The sequence below is a fragment of the Leptodactylus fuscus genome, chromosome 5 (assembly GCF_031893055.1).
Source record: "Leptodactylus fuscus isolate aLepFus1 chromosome 5, aLepFus1.hap2, whole genome shotgun sequence".
NCBI classification, from domain to species: Eukaryota; Metazoa; Chordata; class Amphibia; order Anura; family Leptodactylidae; genus Leptodactylus; species Leptodactylus fuscus.
This window is the reverse complement of record NC_134269.1, coordinates 10,410,260-10,426,276: the sequence shown is the minus strand read 5'-3', so window position 1 is coordinate 10,426,276 and position 16,017 is coordinate 10,410,260. Positions and strand designations below refer to the sequence as shown.

Here is a 16,017-nt window from a genome sequence, read left to right as displayed (position 1 = left end):
ATGATTCGCCGGAGGGTCGGGGCTCACCTCTTGTATCGGGATACCACCTCCAGGTAGCTGGTCGGGGTGATGTAGTTTTGCCTTTTGAGTTCCAGCTTCATCTTGTGGGAATAGTCGGCTACTGAGCGATGCATGGTGACGAAGATCGGGGCCACCTTCCCGTTAATCTGTGTGAGACATCAAAGGAACAGATTGGGATCGCTGCTACATGACAATCTGGCACCTCAGACCCTAAACAGACCCGGGTGTGTACAAGACTCACCCCCTCCAAGCTCCCCAATTCTACTCCTTCCAAGTATCTCTCTGCCACCTCCAGCAGAGCCTCCTGAGGCCACTCCGAAAACCAGTCAATGGTGGTGCAGTTCACAAGCGCCGGGTACTGTCGGATACGATTCCTGCGGCAGAAAAAATACCCGTCACAAATAGTTTGAGCTTTACTGACCCTCACCATATATAACTCTGCTTCTTACACTTTGGGTCTGTACCCCCTCAGGATACTGTAGTAAAGGGGTTTTCCAGGCTTATCAATTGATGACCTATCCTTAGGAAAAAACCTTAAGTGAATATTGGAGGTTGTTTGACAGCCAGGGCCCTCCGCCGATCAGCTGACAGCAGATTGCTACAGGCTCTTCACTACTTACCAAGCTCAGCGCCGTACTTTGAGCATGATTGGTATTCACATGAATGGGACTGAGCTCCAGGCCAAGTCACCGATGAATGTAACGTCATACTGCCTGTGAAGCAGAGTACCACTCATGGAGTGCTTCTAACAGCTGATCTGCAGCGGTCCCAGGTGCTAATCTTCAGTATCCTACCCTAGAGGATGAGAAACCTGGAAAACCCCTTCAAACTTTTCAGCTTTTCACTTGGGGGCACAACTGATCTTCTATACAAACTTCAATGACTCTGAGCTCCTATAAATGGCTGCTGTTGTGTGCTGGACTTAAAGGGAAGGTCAGGAAAAAAGTTGGCCTATGCTGGAAGGCAGCGGTGAGCAACCAAACCTTGGCATTGGCACACGGGTTGCTGGTTTACAACATGATGCCACTAAATCATTATTGCTTGATGTGTCCTACAGAGTCAGAAATCCATGGGGCGTTATAGGATTATAACCCCCAGCAAGGTTGCAAGGACTATAACCCTTATCATGGATGCAAGGACTATAACCCCAAGCATGGTTGCAAGGACTATAACCCTTATCATGGATGCAAGGACTATAACCCCAAGCATGGTTGCAAGGACTATAACCCCCAGCATGGATGCAAGGACTATAACCCCCAGCATGGATGCAAGGACTATAACCCCCAGCATGGATGCAAGGACTATAACCCCCAGCATGGATGCAAGGACTATTACCCTTATCATGGATGCAAGGACTATAACCCCCAGCATGGATGCAAGGACTATAACCCCCAACATGGATGCAAGCACTATAACCCCCAGCATGGTGGCCTCTAGTAGTGTACTCTCACCTGAAGGGATCGCCCACGGGGCTCATACACAGGACGATGTGCAGATTGTTGCGCACTCTCTCGAGCAGGAAGTTGAAGAGACTTTCCTGGGTGTCCGGGATATTTTCTGCTTTGGCTTTCTCTTGTAATATGGTCCTTATCTATAACAGAAGAGGCAGACCGATCATCGGGGGCCCCCTCTTACAAAGTATTGGTCAGGGCTCGGGGTGGGGTCACATTACCTCTTCAAACTCATCGGCTTTGTAGAGATTTGGGACCTCCCCAGAACTCAGCACGTTGTTCACGTCTTCCAGGAACGATTCGTCTGTGATCTGCGTATCCGTCAGGAGGAAAACCGTGGGGCGACCCTCCACACCCGCCAGCCGGTACAACCTTTTAATATCTGCAAAATTGAAGGTAGTGGAAGACAATTGAAGGAGCGGCAAAAGACATACATGGAAGCCATAAGGAAGAATCCTTGTAGTCACCTTCTCTGAACTCCTGCTTACGGTAGCCTCGAGTCACCTCCAGCTGGAAAACCTTATAGTCACAGATGTAGGCTGCTAGCCGTGCCAGGCTCTGCCGGCCGCTGCCCCCGATGCCAATCAGTAACATGTTTCCTCTAGGCTGTCCAATGACACGTACGATGCGGGTCACTGGGGGGAAAAAGAGGTAAATGTAGGGTCAATGGAGAGGACAAGCGAGGCTCTGGGTATGGGAGTGGCAGGACGTACCGTGCTGGATGGCGTCTGTGAACAGGACCAGCGTCTTGGAGGAGGCTCCAGGCTGCTGACTCTGCTCCTGCAGCTGATTCATCATGAACGTCTTCAGGGCGCTGAAGTCTGTGATATCCTCGTATACAGGAGGCTCCCGCATAAAGTCACCTGGAAGGAGTCAGACATGAAATGTCCGCAGGCAGAACCATTAGAAAGTGAAGGGTATCGGAGCATTTCCTTCTCCTGACCCCAAAATCTAGACATGACATATAGTACACCCATCATAAATCAGGCCCCAGAAATCTGCCAGCTATGAACATAAACTGGCAAAAATGGGCCATGGTCTCGCCCATGCCCTCACAACGCCTACCGAGTGGGGTACAAGAGGAAAAAGTTGCAATTTTTTGCAAAAAATTGCACCTTTTCCATATGTCGATAAATTGCCCCCACTGAGGCCCATATGTGATAGCAGTGGCGTAACTAGGAATGGCGGGGCCCCGTGGCGAACCTTTGACATGGCTCCCACCCCCCCCCCCACCCCCCCGGCTGACATCAAAAACCCCAACCAACGCCGAAAACCCCGCACGCCCCCACCCCCCGCATTCCTACGCACACTATTACGCTCCATAGCGGCCCCTGCACACAGTATTATGTCCCATAGTGGCCCCTGCACACAGTATTATGTCCCCATAGTGGCCCCTGCACACAGTATTATGTCCCCATAGTGGCCCCTGCACACAGTATTATGTCCCATAGTGGCCCCTGCACACAGTATTATGTCCCCATAGTGTCCCCTGCACACAGTATTATACCCCATAGTGGCCCCTGCACACAGTATTATGTCCCATAGTGGCCCCTGCACACAGTATTATGCCCCATAGTGGCCCCTGCACACAGTATTATCCCCCATAGTGGCCCCTGCACACAGTATTATGTCCCATAGTGGCCCCTACACACAGTATTATCCCCCATAGTGGCCCCTGCACACATTATTATACCCCATAGTGGCCCCTTCACCCACTATTATGCCCCGTTGTGGCCCCTACACACATTAGTATCCCCCATTGTGGCCCCATCACCCACTATTATGTCCCGCTGTGGACACCCATTAACAATTATTATACTCTGGGGTCTTTCCAGACCCCAGAGTATAATAATCGGAGACCCGGGGGAAGAACAACATAAAAAAAAACAAAAAAAAACACTGTAACTTACCTGTCTCCCGACTCCCCGCTGGCGGCCATCTTCAATGACGTCAGGGACGTCATGTGACCGGGAGCCTGCGTCGCGACGCATAAGGACGCAGGCCCCGATCATGTGACGTCTGAGACGTCACACAAGTAGGCCGAAGCCTGCGCGGAGCCTGGAGAGGTAAGTAACACAGTTTTTTATGTTCAGTTACCTCTCCTGCACTTCCGATCATTATACTCGGGGGTCCGAAAAGACCCCCGAGTAAAATAGTGCTTGTGGGGCCCGCAATGTCACTTACCGATCCCGGCCCCTGCCAGGATCGGTAAGTATATAGGGCCCGTTAGCGGCTGGAGTAACTCCAGCCGGTAACGGCCTATTAAAAAAAAAAAAAAAAAAACGCAGCGGTAGCGGCTACCACCGGGCCCCTAATGTCCCGGGCCCTGTGGCAGCTGCTACTGCTGCTACCACGGTAGTTACGCCACTGTGTGATAGCATATCACATAGCACATGCTACTTACCAAACACGGGCGGGTGTTTGCTGGGACACAGATTGTGGTAGGTGAGGTCGAAGAGAGAGCCCAACTTCTCGCTCAGGATTGCCGTAAATGCTTCAGTGTCGGAAGAATCCACCAGTCGGTCTGAGAAGACTCTGCAGGAAGAAGAGGAGAAATCTTACATGCCAAGGACACAAATGCCCGTGGGACTTGGCCTATCCATGTATTTCAGGAATGGTTGCCATGCAATTCTACGTTTCTCCTGAAGCAGGCGCTGCTGGAGGAACGTGTGGCCTACACAGGGGTGATAAGAAACCTGTACCTGAAGCACTCGTGGACCCAGAGTCTGGTGATGCTCTGCTTGGTGTCATGGAGGTCACGGTGGGCTCGCAGCATTCCCTGGAAAACCTGTGTGCAAGGTGGAGAGGAAGGCTGTGGTTCACACGAGGCGAAGATCCGGTCTCTGTATGTATAAATGGTGTATATGAAGCTTCATCCCTGACCTTGGAGATGTCTCGCAGGTTGAACAGGTAGTGGATCTTGGCCGGGGTGGGCAGGAATCTCTGGGTAACCGTGTTGTACAATTCTATGGTGGCCTGTGTGATGAGATCTCCAACCGGCTTCACTTCCTCCTCGAAATCCTGCAACTTCTGGCTCATCATTGTCCCAAAGATTCGCTTTATCTGAGACTCCTGAAGGAGGACAAGAAAAATCTAGTCTGGAGGGAGAACATTCACGAGAGACCAGGGGTTGGGGGTCTGTATACATGACATATGTAGTGGACGTGAGGGGGCTAGGGCTGAATACTCTGGAGACCTGGGGTCTCCTAATGAGAGAGTAGTCTGAGGCCCATAGTGTGAAAGTGACTGGATGTTCTCAATAGGGTGAGATTAACCAGGGGTCTCAGTATAAGAATGACTTTGGGGGGTCTTATAACGTGAGAATAAAATGGGTTGTCTCATAGTGCAAGAATAATGGGGGGGGGGTTCACATGGTAACAAAATAATCTGGGGGTTCTCATATTGTGAGAATTTTATGTGGGTCTAGTAGTGTGAGTCTCATGGAGTGAGTATGACCTAGAAGGTCTCATGGAGTGAGTATAACCTGGGGGGGGTCTCATGGTGTGTGAATGACCTGGGGTGGGGGTCTTATTGTGTGAGAATGACCTGGGGTCTCATAGTGTCAGAATGACCTGGGGGGTTTCATGGTTCAAAAATGAGCAGTGGGTGTGAGAATCACCTGGAGGGGAGCTCTCATGGTGTGAGAATGACCTAGGGGGGTCTCATGGTGTGAGAATGACCTAGGGGGGGTCTCATGGTGTGAGAATGACCTAGGGGGGTCTCATGGTGTGAGAATGACCTAGGGGGGTCTCATGGTGTGAGTATGACCTAGGGGGGTCTTATGGTGTGAGTATGACCTAGGGGGGTCTTATGGTGTGAGTATGACCTAGGGGAGTCTTATGGTGTGAGTATGACCTAGGGGGGTCTTATGGTGTGAGTATGACCTAGGGGGGTCTTATGGTGTGAGTATGACCAGTGGGCTCTCATGGTGTGAGTATGACCTAGGGGGTCTCATGGTGTGACTATGACCTGGGGGGTCTCATGGTGAGACTATGACCTGGGGGGTCTCATGGTGAGACTATGACCTGGGGGGGTCTCATGGTGTGAGAATCACCCAGGGGGTCTCATGGTGAGACTATGACCTGGGGGGTCTCATGGTGTGATACTTGGCCTCGCAGATACTACTCACCGAGGGAAAGGTCATATTGATCAGGTTAAATCTGCTCTGGAGGCGACCAGAAATGGCCGTCCGACCTCCGCCGGGAGGACCCATGGCTGCAACAATGAGCATGTCCTGCAGCAAGAATGGAAGTGGTAAACGGAATATTAGTGACAGACGTTTAGGGGGCGCACCACAAGGTTTATAGGAGACAAGAAATGTCAGAAGAGCTCCAAGATGGAGAAGAAGAGTAGAACGTGCTGAGCTCCAAGATGGAGAAGAAGAGTAGAACGTGCTGAGCTCCAAGATGGAGAAGAAGAGTAGAACTTGCTGAGCTCCAAGATGGAGAAGAAGAGTAGAACGTGCTGAGGTTCAAGATGGGGAAGAAGAGTAGAACGTGCTGAGCTCCAAGATGGAGAAGAAGAGTAGAACGTGCTGAGCTCCAAGATGGAGAAGAAGAGTAGAACGTGCTGAGCTCCAAGATGGAGAAGAAGAGTAGAACGTGCTGATCTCCAAAATGGAGAAGAAGAGCAGAAAGTGCTGAGCTCCAAGATGGAGAAGAAGAGTAAAACGTGCTGAGCTCCAAGATGGAGAAGAAGAGTAGAACGTGCTGAGCTCCAAGATGGAGAAGAAGAGTAGAACGTGCTAATCTCAAAAATGGAGAAGAAGAGCAGAAAGTGCTGAGCTCCAAGATGGAGAAGAAGAGTAAAACGTGCTGAGCTCCAAGATGGAAAAGAAGGGCAGGAAAGTGCTGAGCTCCAAGATGGAGAAGAAGAGTAGAACGTGCTGAGCTCCAAGATGGAGAAGAAGAGCAGAAAGTGCTGAGCTCCAAGATGGAGAAGAGGAGCAGAAAGTGCTGAGCTCCAAGATGGAGAAGAAGAGTAGAACGTGCTGAGCTCCAAAATGGAGAAGAAGAGCAGAAAGTGCTGAGCTCCAAGATGGAGAAGAAGAGTAAAACGTGCTGAGCTCCAAGATGGAAAAGAAGGGCAGGAAAGTGCTGAGCTCCAAGATGGAGAAGAAGAGTAGAACGTGCTGAGCTCCAAGATGGAGAAGAGGAGCAGAAAGTGCTGAGCTCCAAGATGGAGAAGAACAGCAGAAAGTGCTGAGTTCCAAGATGGAGAAGAAGAACAGTAAAGAGCTGAGGTTCTCCAGGTAGTCAGAAAGGCTAGGAAGCGTCCGGCATCTGACCTTCACATATTTGATGCTCTGGTTCTGACGGTCATACCAAAAACCGTAATCGATCCAGAGCCGGAGAAGCTCCAGAGGGGGCTGTGACCCAAAGGTGTCCTTAGCTGGCATGTTGAGGTCATCCATGAAGGTCAGGAGATATTTGCCCCCAGCAGGGACATAGACGCCCTTTGTTCGCTTCTCCACCCGACTTTCGATGATGTTTTGTACATTGTTGGACGTGGTCTGGGGAGGAACGAGTGACACCAGTGATGAGACGTTACTAGCCCGATAAGTTCATAGAACAGTTTTAGGATAGTCACTAACCTGTGCAGACATGTTCACCGTCAATAGCGCCCACCTATTAGCATCTAAGGACTGCAGGACGCTTTCAGCAATGGAGGTCTTCCCCGTACCCACGGGTCCAACCAGTAGGACTGGGCTATGGTTTGAGACCAGGGCATTTAATATAAACTGGTAACGGATGGTGTCCACTGTGGGCACCATGATCTTGTAGAAGGGGGCGCTGTGAAGAGAGGGGGTGCACGGATTATCTATAGAAAGCGTCATCAATTCCTCACTAGATGATGTTACGCTCATAGGTCACATTTGAGGAAATGAGACTTGGATGCAATACCTAGCACCGCCACTATACAACGTGGGGCGCTGTGCTTAATAATCAGATTGGTGGCAGTTACAGGTGTCGGCCCCACCGATCTGATAATGCTGTGAACAGTAAGCAGAGGATGAGGATGACTATTATAAAGAGCAGGGAAAGTAGGCGACTTGGCCGTGACCAGGAGGAGGAGAAGATTGAATATAGGGTCTTCCAACTTACTTGGCCGGGATTCTCCAACCTTTGGGCAGCCGGTCCTCAAAGTTCAGCCAGTTCTTGCTTTTAGGATCCACAAAATATTCATAGACAGTGTCCTGGGATAAGACAAGGGCAGAATACCAAGTAAACGGGGATGAACTGCAATACCAAATACAGCCTGTGCACAGCAGTGGCGCCATCTCTGCTCATAAGATCAAAAGTCATTTGCTATGGAGATTATTATATGAGCAGAACCCACAGCACCCCCTCTGCCCCGCTTTTTATGGTTCGGCTACCCCCTCTAGTTAGCTCTTACACACCCTCTGAGTAGTTTGGCACCCCCCTCTGTAGATGCAGCGTTCCTAGTCACCTTATTAGGGAAGCTTCCTTCCACCTCCCTCAGGTAGTTGTCGATTTTCCTCCTTCCGTCCTCGTCCACGGAGGCGCACACTGACCAGATCATACAGAATAAGAACCAGAGCTCCACCATGCGATTGTAGTTGTCGGGGTCAGCGGGGTTCACCTGCAGAGGAGCACAGCAGGAGTGAACGCAAAAGAATCTTCAGAAGTGAGGACAGCGCAGAGGAAACGTCTGCCGGCCGCACTCACCCCATTGTCAGGTGTTGCAAGAGAGTCGTAGAGCTTACAGAGCGAGATGACCCCACTGGTCTCCTCTTGTGGGACAAGGTCTTTGCAGTTGATCTTCTTGTAGTCTAGAATACGCCCGATGTGCTTATCAAACATACGCTGGAGGGTCTCCGCCTCTGCCTGTGCGGGGGAAACATTAAGGGTTAGAAAGACCTCCCTCTGTAAAGGGGCTGCGAGAGTAGAGCGGGGCCATGCCAGAGAGTAGGCGTTGTGGTAGTGTTGTATACCTTGTTGTAGAGAGTACGCCATATTGTAGAGAGTACGCCATATTGTAAAGAACACCTCCTCCCATGTAACGCACCATGAATGTGTTACCTACCTTTCCTCTCTTCTGCAGCCAGGACTGGACGTACGGCTTCCACCCTAGACTGGTATAGTCGGTATATACCATACCACAACGGGATACAGTCGCCGGAGAGGCAACCGCGAGATCGGCAACTTCAAACAACAAAGACACCTGCAAGAAGGGAGAGAGTCAGAGACGTCGGCTCCTCAGGCCGCAGCCTGGACTGTGAGCTCCGGGGTCAGAGGTGGAGGGATGACCCCACCTGCTCGGGCATGGCGATCCGCTCCCCATTAATGAGAGTCAGGACTTTGTTGTCATCCATTACAGAATTCATGCTCTCGATCCACAAAGTGTCCACCGGACCATCAAACACGATCCACTTCTCATCCGGCTTCTCATCTATATACGAGAAATATCAAGAGCTCACAATATATACTCTCTGTATTGTACAGAACCTGTGACCTACCCAACCCCACGTATAAATAAATAGCAATGCTGTACATATGTATGTATGTATGTATGTATGACATGGGCACCTGCACACGCCGTCCTCATGAGACTAGAAAGAACGCCGTCCGTCCACTCATTTGTCGCCAGGTCGTATTCTCCGTACAGCTCACCCAGAGACACGGCCTTAGGATTCAGGGGGAAATCCTGTGCAAGAAACCAGAAAATCACCAAAAGAGAGTTTATGTGATGAGTGGAAGTAGCCATTAGATTGGATGATCGGGTACCCGTGGTGTATGTATCTTATGTGTCATGCCTGAGAGGTATGTATGATATGTGTCATGCCTGTGGGGTATGTATGATATGTATCATGGCTGTGGGGTATGTATGATATGTATCATGACTGTGGGGTATGTATGATATGTATCATGGCTGTGGGGTATGTATGATATGTATCATGACTGTGGGGTATGTATGATATGTATCATGGCTGTGGGGTATGTATGATATGTATCATGGCTGTGGGGTATGTATCATATGTGTCATGCCTGTGGGTACCCCGCTCCTCCTACAGCCCCTGCCATGATGCATTGACAATATAACACCCTCTCACCCGCACAAGGTTGTAGTTGGTGTCCCCGCTGCGTTGCAGTGCAGATAAGGCGGCCTGTAGGCAGCGCCACGTGGTGGTCTTCCCGCTGCATGTCCTCCCCACGATCATACAGGAGTGACGCGAGCTTTTGGTTTCGTACAGCTGGATGACTTTGGTGACCGTGAAAGGCGTAACTTGCAGGCCGGAGAGACGAAGCTCTTGTTCGATCTGTTCCCGCAGCTGAAGGGATACAATGGACACGACATGGAAATATCGACAGAGATGTGCGGGATCAAAGAATCCGAAGCTTCACTTATCAGCGGGGTATTCACAGGCGGCACCTGCCAGCTGTACCACATGAATGTACCCAGCATGCCCTGACTCATTCACTACACTTTACTGTCTTGTAAACATCATTACTCCGGCCACATCCAGAGCTGCACTCAAAATCTGTGCTGGATTCCTGTTTGCTCCCAAGCTGGGACACTTCCCGTTCTCTGCTGCTCCCTGCAGCCCAACCTGGTACATTGTGAGAGATTAAGGGCAACATCCTGCAAAAAAACATTTTTTTCATACAAATTACTGTTAGATTTTATGATTTTTTGGGGCTTTTTTTTTTTTTTTTTTATTTGAGGAAATATTATAATAATTATAATAGTATAATTATTAATTATTAATATTATATTATGTTTTTCATGTCTTTTAATGTTTCTTACTGTTGGCCACTAGAGGGAGTTTCAGCTACGTCAGGGGTCCTCAAACTTTTTAAACAGGGGGCCAGTTCACTGTCCAGAGACCACTGGAGAGTCGAAATATAGTTTAATAAAAAAAATTACAATTATACGCTCCACAGTATCTTCCCACACAGTATTATACGCCCCACAGTATCTTCCCACACAGTATTATATGCTCCACAGTATGCCCATACAGTATTATATGCTCCACAGTATCTTCCCACACAGTATTATATGCTCCACAGTATGCCCATACAGTATTATATGCTCCACAGTATCTTCCCACACAGTATTATATGCTCCACAGTATGCCCATACAGTATTATATGCTCCACAGTATCTTCCCACACAGTATTATACGCTCCACAGTATCTTCCCACACAGTATTATACACCCCACAGTATCTTCCCACACAGTATTATATGCCCCACAGTATTTTTCCAAACAGTATTATACACCCCACAGTATCTTCCCACACAGTATTATAAGTTCCACAGTATCTTCCCACACAGTATTATACGCTCCACAGTATCTTTCCACAAAGTATTATATGCTCCACAGTATCTTCCCACACAGTATTATACGCCCCACAGTATCTTCCCACACAGTATTATACGCTCCTCAGGACGTGCCACCCCACACAATATTATATGATTCTCAGTACATCCCCCACACTGTAACATATGCTCCGTAGTACATCCCCCCACTGTATTATATGCTCCTCCGTATGCCCCCCCCCACAGTATTATATGCTCCTCAGTATGCCCCCCCCCCACTCAGTATTATATGCTCTTCAGTGTCCATATACTTACCCATCAAGAGCCGCCGGGTGTCCTCCATCTTTTGACTGCAGGAGCTGATGACTTATGTCATTGAGCCTGCATAGAAGCAGAGGTCACACTCTGCAGTCAGTGGACCGCGGCCTACATCTGCATTTGCACATACAAGTGAAAGCAGCAATCACTCACTAACGGGGAATCCTGTACCGGATTCCCCGTTAGTGAGCGATCTGGTTGACGGTGCCCCCCCTGCTGGTGGGCTGGCAAAATGTCCTCAGCGGGCCACATGTGCACTGCACTGACACACTATATGGACCGTGTACCCTCTGTGCCACACTGTCACAGTACACAGACCGCACACCCTCCATGCCGCACTGACACAGTATACAGACTGTGTACCCTCTGCGCCGCACTTACAGTACCCAGACCGCACACCCTCTAGTGGCCAACAATGGAAAATATTAAAAATTATTTCTAATTTTGAAAATTTCCAGGAATGTAAAAAAAATAAATAAAAAAAACAATAAACAGTAATTTTCATTAATGAAACATGCTTTATTTTAGTAACATGTAAGCTGCATTATGGGATGGAGTACATTACTGATATATGCAGCTCTGGATGTGATTGGAGTGCTTGCACTATTAACTCTTCCTTTGCCAGCAGGATCTTTGCCATTATACTCCAGGTACTCATACGCTATTATTATAGGGATTTTACTGGACCCCTGTGGACAATCCCTGCCCCGTATGACCCTGTGGACAATCCCTGCCCCATATGACCCTGTGGACAATCCCTGCCCCATATCACCCTGTGGACAATCCCTGCCCCATATGACCGTGGACAAATCGCTGCCCAATATGACCCTGTGGACAATCCCTGCCCCGTATGACCCTGTGCACAATCACTGCCCAATATGACCCTGTGGACAATCCCTGTCCCATATGACCCTGTGGACAATCCCTGCCCCGTACGACCCTGTGGACAATCCCTGCCCCGTACGACCCTGTGGACAATCCCTGCCCCATATGACCCTGTGGACAATCACTGCCCAATATGACCCTGTGGACAATCCCTGCCCCATATGACCCTGTGGACAATCACTGCCCAATATGACCCTGTGGACAATCCCTGCCCCATATCACCCTGTGGACAATCCCTGCCCCGTACGACCCTGTGGACAATCCCTGCCCCATATGACCCTGTGGACAATCGCTGCCCCATATGACCCTGTGGACAATCCCTGCCCGATATGACCCTGTGGACAATCCCTGCCCCATATGACCCTGTGGACAATCCCTGCCCCATATGACCGTGGACAAATCGCTGCCCAATATGACCCTGTGGACAATCCCTGCCCCGTATGACCCTGTGCACAATCACTGCCCAATATGACCCTGTGGACAATCCCTGTCCCATATGACCCTGTGGACAATCCCTGCCCCGTACGACCCTGTGGACAATCCCTGCCCCGTACGACCCTGTGGACAATCCCTGCCCCATATGACCCTGTGGACAATCACTGCCCAATATGACCCTGTGGACAATCCCTGCCCCATATCACCCTGTGGACAATCCCTGCCCCGTACGACCCTGTGGACAATCCCTGCCCCGTATGACCCTGTGGACAATCCCTGCCCCGTATGACCCTGTGGACAATCCCTGTCCCATATGACCCTGTGGACAATCCCTGCCCCGTACGACCCTGTGGACAATCCCTGCCCCGTATGACCCTGTGGACAATCCCTGCCCCGTATGACCCTGTGGACAATCCCTGTCCCATATGACCCTGTGGACAATCCCTGCCCCATATGACCCTGTGGACAATCGCTGCCCCATAGACTCCGGTTAATCTGGCACATGATCAGGATTTCTGGACTCCCGGACGTTTCTTACCTTCCCATAATCCACAGGTGGAGCGTCGACCCCAGGGAACAGATCCTGCATGATCCCATTAAACAGAGGAAGGTCGACGGAGGTCAGCTTGGCGATATTCATATCCTTCATGGACGTCAGCAGGATCTGAAGAAAGGCCGGTGTGAATGTGAGGCTACAGATCCATGTGCCCATCCAAGCTGCTGCCCCCAGCACCCACCTCCTCATCGGACAGGTCCGGCCGGACTCTGCGCTTCCTTCCGGCGTACCGCAGCAGAGACGTCAGGGCTCTCAGCCCAAAGTCATAGTGGTCCTGCTTGGAGAGCTGCTGCACGGCCAGGGAGTACAGGGTGTAGACCTTCTTAGCCAGGAGCTGCCAGACAAAATCCAAAATGTGACCCCTGCCCTGTGAATGTGCGGAGCGGCGCCTCCTTGTGCCATCTGCCGGGGCATTACCTTACAGTTATTGAAGCCCTCTCCAAACAGGATGATCTCTGCGATCAGCGTGGAGTCTGGGACCACCATGGAGATGGGTCTGAACATGGACTTGAGGTTATCCGGGAGCTCCGTGCGGCCGGCGTAGCCTGGTGGACAGACAGAAGCATTACAGTGTCATGGCTGCCATCACAGCTCTCCCCTCACCCTTGAGAACATGAAAACCTACATGGTTATGAATGGTTCTGTGTCAGTCTCTACTGCAGTTGTAGCATTTTATTCCTACCTGGGTTCATGGTGATGAAGATACCACAAGACCAAACCAAGTTGATCTCCCGCCCCTCAAATACAAATCGGGTCAGGTTGGCAGATAGGGCAGACAAGATGGAGAGGATCTGCTGGGCGACCACCGACAGGACCTCGATGTTAATGCGGTTAAATTCATCAAAGCAGCCCCAGGCGCCGGTCTGGAACAGACAAGAGGACAACATAGTACCTGCCGAGCTGACTGCACCCTACAGAAACACTTGCATCCAATCTTATCTCATACTCTAGTCACATCCAGAGCTGCATTCAAAATTCTTCAGACACATCATCAGCACAGTATTTATAGCGGAGGTCCTATTATATTGTGGTTATGGGTTCATTTCCCAGTGCATAGAAAGCAGCAGAATTGTGAATGCAGCTCTGGATGTGATTGGAGTAGACATGACAAACAAGAAGAGAGAAGGTCACTGACCTGAGCCAGGCCCGAATACATCCGGCCCATGGATTTATAGTCCAGGCCCTCGGAGCAGTTCACCACAATCACGTACATCCCCAGACCCTTCCCCAAGTCCTTCACTGTCTCCGTCTTCCCAGTACCGGCCGGGCCCTTGGGAGACCCTCCGCGGTGAAGGTGCAGGGCGGTGGTGAGAGTCATGTAACACCTGTAGGGGGCAGACACAGGGGGGCGCTAATGAAGGGGAGGAAGATGATGCAGAGAACTGGATGACAGGACTGAAGGACTCGGCCCGATCATGTAATCTTATGTCGTGTTACCGCAGATACTATGTACATCAATACATATAGAGGAGAAGCTAATACATATTATATATACTGTAGATATATACATATATATATATATATATATATATATATATATATATATATATATATATATATATATATAACACACACACATATAACTGTCATGTATTGCAACCAGATACTACATCCATCACTACTTATAGAGGATGAACATATAGATCTGACATATATTGTTGCCGCAGAGACTATATCCATCAGAATATACTGTATATATTATTTACCTGTCAGTCAGAGGAGTGATCACCAAGCGGCCAGAATTCCCCAGGTATTCATATCCGTACTGGAAATGAGTGTTAGTCTGTCTAATGAGACAGTCATCAGCGTCCTGCCGAGAGAGAGCACTAATTACACTGTCACCCTATAGGAGGAGGGGCAGACTCATAGCTCCCTTCTGTATCACCCTATAGGAGGAGGGGCAGACTCATAGCTCCCTTCTGTATCGCCCTATAGGAGGAGGGGCAGACTCATAGCTCCCTTCTGTATCACCCTATAGGAGGAGGGGCAGACTCATAGCTCCCTTCTGTATCACCCTATAGGAGGAGGAGCAGACTCATAGCTCCCTTCTGTATCACCCTATAGGAGGAGGGGCAGACTCATAGCTCCCTTCTGTATCACCCTATAGGAGGAGGGGCAGACTCATAGCTCCCTTCTGTCTGTATCACCCTATAGGAGGAGGGGCAGACTCATAGCTCCCTTCTGTATCACCCTATAGGAGGAGGGGCAGACTCCTAAGCTCCCTTCTTTTCTACCAGTAGGCTGACACAACATCCCCTTTAATACACCATTATGTATCTGGAGAGAGACCTTTACCTTTTCCCAGTAGAATCGCAGCTGGCTCAACCACTCGAATGAGGAGACGTCCATACATCCGCTCTTTAGCATCCTATCAATGACGTCTCTGGCGTGGACCTCCACCGTTATCAGGGCCACCAGCTTAAGCCTCAGAATCTTGGTCAGGTTTCCCCGGATGGCAGCGGAGTATTTGTTCAGCATAGAGACCTGTGTACATGTAAAGGATCACACTGCTGCGGTAATATTAGAGTATCATAAAGTCCTGCAGGATGTCAATGAATTTACAGATCTTGTTTAAGGGTATATTCACATGGAGTTTTTTTGCAGTTGGATTTTGAATGCAATGCCTTTATAGGGTTTATTGAAGACTGAATGTACATTGGATTAAGGATAGGTCTGATGGGTAGCGTTTCGGAGAGCCGCACTTCATACTGACCCGCTGATCTGGTGACCTTATACAGCTTCCAGCAGCCACATCAGCTAACTGGTGTGGGGTGTGAAGTTTGGACCCCTCCAAAGTGTCCTATACACATGAGGTCTTGGACAACCCCTTTAAGAATATAAATCATGTACACGGCAGAAGACTGTCTGGAGTGAGGGCCCTGACCTGCTTCTTCTTCATGACCTTCAGGTACTTCTTGTCTGCGCGCTCCTTGGCCGTCACCAGAGACTTGGTCACATCTGTGGTCCACTGGATCTGACTGGAGGTGATTAAGACCTACGAAACGCAATGATGATGAGATGAGTGAGCAGCAGTGAGTGAGCACTCACCTGAGGGGCCGGTGTCCTG

General features: G+C 49.8%; 1 protein-coding gene across 1 annotated transcript in view; it reads right to left on the bottom strand.

The window, feature by feature from the left end:
• The window catches only part of DNAH2 (dynein axonemal heavy chain 2), a 67,025-nt gene that overhangs the window by 15,732 nt on the left and 35,276 nt on the right, over positions 1 to 16,017 (bottom strand). Inside the window, exons 33-59 of the mRNA XM_075272429.1 lie at positions 15,835 to 15,945; positions 15,246 to 15,434; positions 14,657 to 14,760; positions 14,086 to 14,275; positions 13,633 to 13,813; positions 13,368 to 13,495; positions 13,132 to 13,284; positions 12,933 to 13,058; positions 9,547 to 9,765; positions 9,023 to 9,140; positions 8,749 to 8,885; positions 8,520 to 8,657; positions 8,162 to 8,320; positions 7,923 to 8,075; positions 7,577 to 7,668; positions 7,066 to 7,264; positions 6,760 to 6,984; positions 5,602 to 5,706; positions 4,356 to 4,544; positions 4,175 to 4,260; positions 3,877 to 4,007; positions 2,186 to 2,335; positions 1,940 to 2,107; positions 1,694 to 1,854; positions 1,473 to 1,612; positions 263 to 395; positions 28 to 167 (exon numbers count right to left, since the gene is read on the bottom strand). Coding sequence (XP_075128530.1) covers positions 28 to 167; positions 263 to 395; positions 1,473 to 1,612; positions 1,694 to 1,854; positions 1,940 to 2,107; positions 2,186 to 2,335; positions 3,877 to 4,007; positions 4,175 to 4,260; positions 4,356 to 4,544; positions 5,602 to 5,706; positions 6,760 to 6,984; positions 7,066 to 7,264; positions 7,577 to 7,668; positions 7,923 to 8,075; positions 8,162 to 8,320; positions 8,520 to 8,657; positions 8,749 to 8,885; positions 9,023 to 9,140; positions 9,547 to 9,765; positions 12,933 to 13,058; positions 13,132 to 13,284; positions 13,368 to 13,495; positions 13,633 to 13,813; positions 14,086 to 14,275; positions 14,657 to 14,760; positions 15,246 to 15,434; positions 15,835 to 15,945 — 4,025 coding nt within the window. The remainder of the gene's footprint in view (positions 1 to 27; positions 168 to 262; positions 396 to 1,472; positions 1,613 to 1,693; positions 1,855 to 1,939; positions 2,108 to 2,185; positions 2,336 to 3,876; positions 4,008 to 4,174; positions 4,261 to 4,355; positions 4,545 to 5,601; positions 5,707 to 6,759; positions 6,985 to 7,065; positions 7,265 to 7,576; positions 7,669 to 7,922; positions 8,076 to 8,161; positions 8,321 to 8,519; positions 8,658 to 8,748; positions 8,886 to 9,022; positions 9,141 to 9,546; positions 9,766 to 12,932; positions 13,059 to 13,131; positions 13,285 to 13,367; positions 13,496 to 13,632; positions 13,814 to 14,085; positions 14,276 to 14,656; positions 14,761 to 15,245; positions 15,435 to 15,834; positions 15,946 to 16,017) is intronic.